At 26.6% G+C, this 7479-nt stretch overlaps 1 protein-coding gene across 1 annotated transcript; it reads left to right on the top strand.

Moving 5' to 3' along the window:
• Positions 1-6215: 6215 nt before the first annotated feature.
• LOC139900186 (uncharacterized) lies at positions 6216-6743 on the top strand. The gene has a single exon (XM_071882980.1). The coding sequence runs from the start codon at positions 6216-6218 to the stop codon at positions 6741-6743; it is 528 nt and encodes a 175-aa protein (XP_071739081.1).
• The last annotated feature ends 736 nt before the right edge of the window (positions 6744-7479 follow it).

The following is a 7479-nucleotide window of genomic DNA, read 5'->3' as shown; positions in this document are numbered from 1 at the left end:
AGTGATCTCTCTCAAGTTCTATCTTCAAGTTCTAAGTGTTCTTCATAAATTCTATAAGTTCTAGTTTCATAAAATCAAGAATACTTCCAAGTTTGCTAGCTTACTTCCAATCTTGTAAAGTGATCATCCAACTTCAAGAAATCTTTCTTATTTACAGTAATATATCTTTCTAATACAAGGTAATACTCATATTCAAACTTTGATTCAATTTCTATAACTATAACAATCTTATTTCGAGTGGAAATCTTACTTGAACTTGTTTTCGTGTCATGATTCTGCTTCAAGAACTTTCAAGCCATCCAAGGATCCTTTAAAGCTAGATCCATTTTTCTCATTTTCAGTAGTTTTATCCAGAAAACTTGAGGTAGTAATGATGTTCATAACATCATTCAATTCATACATATAAAGCAATCTTATTCGAAGGTTTAAACTTGAAATCACTAGAACATAGTTTAGTTAATTCTAAACTTGTTCGCAAACAAAAGTTAATCCTTCTAACTTGACTTTTAAAATCAACTAAACACATGTTCTATATCTATATGATATGCTAACTTAATGATTTAAAACCGTAAAACACGAAAAACACCGTAAAACCGGTTATACGCCGTTGTAGTAACACCGCGGGCTGTTTTGGGTTAGTTAATTAAAAACTATGATAAATTTTGATTTAAAAGTTCTTCTTCTGAAAAATGATTTTTCTTATGAACATGAAACTATATCCAAAAATCATGGTTAAACTCAAAGTGGAAGTATGTTTTCCAAAATAGTCATCTAGACGTCGTTCTTTCGACTGAAATGACTACCTTTACAAAAATTACTTGTAACCTGTAATTCCGACTATAAACTTATACTTTTTCTGTATAGATTCATAAACTTAAGTTCAATATGAAACCATAGCAATTGGATTCACTCAAAACGGATTTAAAACGGAGAAGTTATGGGTAAAACAAGATTGGATATTTTTTTGATCTTTTTAGCTACGGGAAATGTTTAACAAATCTATACAAATCATATCCTAGCTAACTTATATTGTATTATACATGTATTCTAATATATTATGTAATCTTGGGATACCATAGACACGTATGCAAATGTTTTGACATATCATATCGACCCATGTATATATATTATTTGGAACAACCATAGACACTCTATATGTAGTAATGTTGGAGTTAGCTATACAGGGTTGAGGTTGATTCCAAAAATATATATACTTTGAGTTGTGATCTAGCCTGAGACGTGTATACACTAAGTCGTGGATTGATTCAAGATTATATATATCGATTTATTTCTGTACATCTAACTGCGGACTACTAGTTGTAGGTTACTAACGAGGACAGCTGACTTAATACACTCAAATCTTTAAAACATAATAAAAATGGTTGTAATTATATTTTGATCATACATTGATATATATGTACATATTTGTATAGGTTCGTGAATCGATCTGTGGCCAAGTCTTATTTCCGAGGAAGGAAATATCTGTGAAAGTGAGTTATAGTCCCACTTTTAAAATCTAATATTTTTGGGATGAGAATACATGCAGGTTTTATAAATGATTTACAAAATAGACACAAGTACGTGAAACTACATTCTATGGTTGAATTATCGAAATCGAATATGCCCCTTTTTATTAAGTCTGGTAATCTAAGAATTAGGGAACAGACACCCTAATTGACGCGAATCCTAAAGATAGATCTATTGGGCCCAACAAGCCCCATCCAAAGTACCGGATGCTTTAGTACTTCGAAATTTATATCATGTCCGAAGGAGGATCCCGGAATGATGGGGATATTCTTATATATGCATCTTGTTAATGTCGGTTACCAGTTGTTCACCATATGAATGATTTTTATCTCTATGTATGGGATGTATATTGAAATATGAAATCTTGTGGTCTATTGTTACGATTTGATATATATATATATATATATATATATATATATATATATATATATATATATATATATATATATATATATATATATATATATATAGGTTAAACCTATAACTCACCAACATTTTTGTTGACGTTTAAAGCATGTTTATTCTCAGGTGAATACTAAGAGCTTTCGCTGTTGCATACTAAAATAAGGACAAGATTTGGAGTCCATGTTTGTATGATATTGTGTAAAAACTGCATTCAAGAAACATTTGTCGATGTAATATACTTCTATTGTAAACCATTATGTAATGGTCGTGTGTAAATAGTATATTTTAGATTATCATTATTTGATAATCTACGTAATGCTTTTGAAATCTTTATTGATAAAATAAAGGTTATGGTTGCTTTAAAAATGAATGCAGTGTGACAACCCGGAAATTTCCAACCAAATTTAAACTTTAATCTTTATATGTTTCCGACACCGGAAATTTCCAACCAAATTTAAACTTTAATCTTTATATGTTTCCGACACGATAAGCAATATTTGTTAAGTTAAATTTCAAGAATTTTAAACTATGTTCATACATTCATTCAACCTCGACCAAGTTCCAACGATTCACGAACCATTAAACGAATATGATTATATATGTATATGTGTATATATATTATAACTTGAAACGTAAACAAAATATTAGATTAAATACTTTATATGATTGTATCTGTTTCAAAATGTTTATCAATGGAATTAGAAGATAAGATCAAATGATTGAATTATCAGATATATTGAATTATGATTACAAGTCTCTGTTAAAAGGCCCACGTTGATTTGAGAAATCTTTTCATTTTAACAATATTCGGAAAATAGTAAAGTGATTTATAAATAAGAACAAATTGTCAATCATTGAGAACTAGACAAATGATAGTGGAAGATTGAATCTCATAAAGACTCGATTGATCTATTTAGTTTCAAACGTACAAAAACGTTTTCAGTTTAAAAAGAACTTTATTATTAAAATGTATATAACTTTTATAAATATCTAGAACCACTTTTGACAACTCATTACTTAACAAGTATGATAAAGATAACGATATTTATATTTTATTTTATTAAATATATATAACAATTTAAATTAATATTATATATATTTATACGCGTATTATACGTACATAATTTTATACTTTTACTATAAACTTTACCTTTACTTTATTTTTACTTTACTTTAACTTTAATAATTCACTTTAATAATTCATACTTTAATAATTCATACTTTAATAATTCATACTTTAATAATTCGCTTTAATAATTCATACTTTAATAATTCACTTTAATAATTTATACTTTAATAATTCACTTTAATAATTCATACTTTAATAATTCACTTTAATAATTCAAAAATCTATTATAAATAGAATTCAATAGGTTTCATTATTTCATAGAAACTTGAAAATATTTTTCTCTAAACTCTCTCAATCGATTTACATATATATATTTACTCCGTATTATTTCAAGATATTATTAGTATACATAAAATATTACGACGGAGTACTGTCCGAGTGATTTCGAAATTGTTTTTCGAGTAGGATAGGATTAAGGAAATTATGGGATTATAGCTATGGAGGTGATTGAGTATGGTTCATGGGTATGCTCGTGAGGTCAATATAGTGTTTATCATTTCCGTTGCGTCTACGTACCTTTCCTGCAATATTGAATCTCAATATTGATACGTGAGTACTCATAATTTAACTTTTACATACTAATAGTGTATCCCTGACTAGTGCTAGAGTTTTTAGGATTATGCATGCTTGTACTTTTGATATTGCCCTTAGACAGGTTAGGTTGAATCTTGAATTAGTTACACTTGCGGTTGAGATAAGGTATAAGATATGCATGTCCTTGGAAAGCTAGCGAAAAATTAAGAACTTTTCCTTTAGATATCGAATGGTTTCGATGAAAGAATTAGAAGTTATAATCAATTGAATTTTTGATATTTTTATTAAAAATGATTATTATTATCGTCGTTTTTATCGTCGTTCTAGTTTTATCTTATTATTATCATTATTATTATCTTTATCAATAAAAGGGATTTATCATTAAAAATTATTATTTTTATTATATTATTACTATCGTTATTATCGTTAAAGTTATAATTAGTATTATTATTATCATCCAATTATTATTATTATTATTATTATTATTATTATTATTATTATTATTATTATTATTATTAGTATTATTATTATTATCATTATTAATATATATATCATTATTTAAAAATGGTTATTGTTATTGTTATTATTATTATTACTATATTATCATTAAGATAATTATTAGTATTATCGTTAATAATGTTATAGTAACTATCATTATTAATATTAGTGTAATTAAAACCAATATTTGTAACACCTAATTATTTTGATTACTATTATTATCATTATTATGAACACGATATAAAAGACGATTAAAAGCTATTAAACGAAACGATTAGGAAACAATGAGTAAGAGTATCATGATGAAATTAAAATATTATAAGATATTGATTTAGATAAAATTATCGTTCTTATTATTTTTATCATTACTATTATTATTAAAAGTATCGTTAGTATTAAAACTATCATTTTAAAAAAAATTATCATTTTAATAGAAATGTCATTGTTACTATAAAATATCATTATTATTATTATTTTAAATAGAATTATTATTTTAAAGATAATATTAAAAATTATCGTAAATATTAAAGTTATCATAATTAGAATTATCGTTTTATCATAATGTCATCTTAGTAATTATAAATATTGATATTTTTATAATAATTATTATTATTACAAAATAATACAACTTTTACTTACTATCATTATAGATATTATTTTATCAAATAAATATGTGATACAAACATATTTTACTACGTGTAATAACTTACTTTAATAATACCTATCATATTATCTTTATGATATTAAATGAACCCTATAAATTTTATTACTTAATATATATAAAAGTATATTTTATTATATAAATTTAATATAAAATTTTATTTATTAATAAATAAATTATATTATTTACTCTAATAAATCTTTTAAAAATATTTAAAAATATAAAACGACGATATTTAAACTATATATTAATCATGTATAGATTTTTGGAAATTATTTTGAGTCAAATTTACTTTTGTTGACTTTTGCATATTAGTTTCGAGCATTAGGATTGTGGTACACTATGACTTGACCTAATTTGTTAGACAAATATTGACCAACACATAAATATATATAATTAATTTAGGTTCATGAATCCGAGGCCAACCTTGCACTTGTTCAATGACGTTATATGTATTTTTACTACGAAATACAGTATGGTGAGTTTCATTTGCCTTTTTACCCTTTATATTTTTGGGACTGAGAATACATGCGCTTTTATAAATGTTTGATGAAATAGACACAAGTAATTGAAACTACATTCTATGGTTGAATTATCGAAATCGAATATGCCCCTTTTTATTAAAGTCTGGTAATCTAAGAATTAGGGAACAGACACCCTAATTGACGCGAATCCTAAAGATAGATCTATTGGGCCTAACAAAATCCATCCAAAGTACCGGATGCTTTAGTACTTCGAAATTTATATCATGTCCTAAGGAGGATCCCGGAATGATAGGGGATATTCTTATATGTATCTAGTTAATGTCGGTTACCAGGTGTTCACCATATGAATGATTATTTTTGTCTCTATGTATGGGACGTATATTTATGAGAACTGGAAATGAAATTCTTGTGGTCTATTAAAATGATGGAAATAAATGATTATGATAAACTAATGAACTCACCAACCTTTTGGTTGACACTTTAAAGCATGTTTATTCTCAGGTGTTAAAGAAATCTTCCGCTGTGCATTTGCTCATTTTAAAGATATTACTTGGAGTCTTTCATAGCATATTTCGAAGTTCGTTGCATTCGAGTCATTGAGTTCATCAAAGATTATTATTAAATCAATTTATAGTTGGATAGTGGATATTATGAAATGGTATGCATGCCTGTCAATTTTCGATGTAAAGAAAGTTTGTCTTTTAAAAACGAATGCAATGTTTGTAAAATGTATCATATTGAGGTCAAATACCTCGCAATGTAATCAACTATTGTGAATCATTTATAATGTATATGAACGGGTCCTTTCATGCAGTCTTTGAAAAACGTCTCATATAGAGGTCAAAACCTCGCAACGAAATCAATTAATATGGAACGTTTATAATCAATATGAACGGGACATTTCAAATATGAGGATGATGAAGTGTTATTAGGTCAATGGGATAGATGTAACTCTGTTGTTCTTACATGGATTCTTATGTCACTGTCTGAAGATGTTTACAATGGTCAAATTTTTTCAAAAACAGCTGAATCTGTTTGGAATGAGTTAAAAGAATCCTATGACAAGATAGATGTATCTGTTACCTTTAATCTATATCAAAAAATTAATTCATGTAGTCAATCTGGTCAATCATTATCTGACTATTATCATAAGTTGAATGCTATGTGGAGACAATTTGATGATATGGTTAAAATTGATGACATTGTGTCTGCTAATAAATCTTTCCAAGAACATTGTCAATTTCTGAAACTTATGCAGTTTTTAATAGGTCTTGATGATGTTTATGTGCCTATTAGAAGTCAAATACTTACTTATGATCCTGTTCCATCTGTTAAAACTGTTTTTTCAATTATTTCTAGGGATGAGTCTCATAGATTGCATTCTGCATCTAGTTCTAATGTCAATAAGATGCACTCATCTGCTTTTAATTCTAACACTACTAATTTTGTTAATGGCAATAATTCTACTAATAACAAGAAAAAAAATACAAAAATCCACCTTTGAAATGCACAAACTGTAACATGCTTGGTCATTCTATTGAGAGTTGTTATGAACTAATTGGATATCCACCTGGTTATATTAAAAAACCTTTCAATCAAGGTGCTCCTAGGTTTAACAGTAGTAATTGTGTTACTGAAAAACATGATTCTTGTGCTACTAATGTTCAATTGACTAGTGATCAGATTATGAAGCTTCTTAATCTTGTTAATGAGAAACCTGTTTACAATCAAGTGGAGTCAAACATGTCAGGTAGTATATAAAACAATAATGTGATTTTTAATTCACAGTTTGTTAAATTTTTCTGTTCAAATATTTTTCAATATAAAAATGGTTCAAAAGGTTGGATTATTGATTCTGGTGCATGTAGTGACCCGAACTTTTCCATGTTTATATATATTAATTTAGATTGATGTTTACATGATTAAATGTTTCCAACATGTTAAGCAATCAAACTTGTTAAGACTTGATTAATTGAAATAGGTTTCATATAGACAATTGACCACCCAAGTTGACCGGTGATTCACGAACGTTAAAACTTGTAAAAAACTATATGATGACATATATATGGTTATATATATAGTTAACATGATATTATGATAAGTAAACATATCATTAATTATATTAACAATGAACTACATATGTAAAAACAAGACTACTAACTTAATGACTTTGAAACGAGACATATATGTAACGTTTATCGTTGTAACGACATTTAATGTATATATATCATATTAAGAGA

The sequence above is a fragment of the Rutidosis leptorrhynchoides genome, chromosome 3, assembly GCF_046630445.1.
Source record: "Rutidosis leptorrhynchoides isolate AG116_Rl617_1_P2 chromosome 3, CSIRO_AGI_Rlap_v1, whole genome shotgun sequence".
Lineage (NCBI taxonomy): Eukaryota > Viridiplantae > Streptophyta > Magnoliopsida > Asterales > Asteraceae > Rutidosis > Rutidosis leptorrhynchoides.
This window is presented reverse-complemented; position numbering and strand designations above follow the sequence as displayed.

Coding starts and splice junctions, on each gene's coding strand:
- LOC139900186 (XM_071882980.1), top strand. CDS start 6,216: ATGTCACTGTCTGAAGATGTTTACAATGGTCAAATTTTTTCAAAAACA.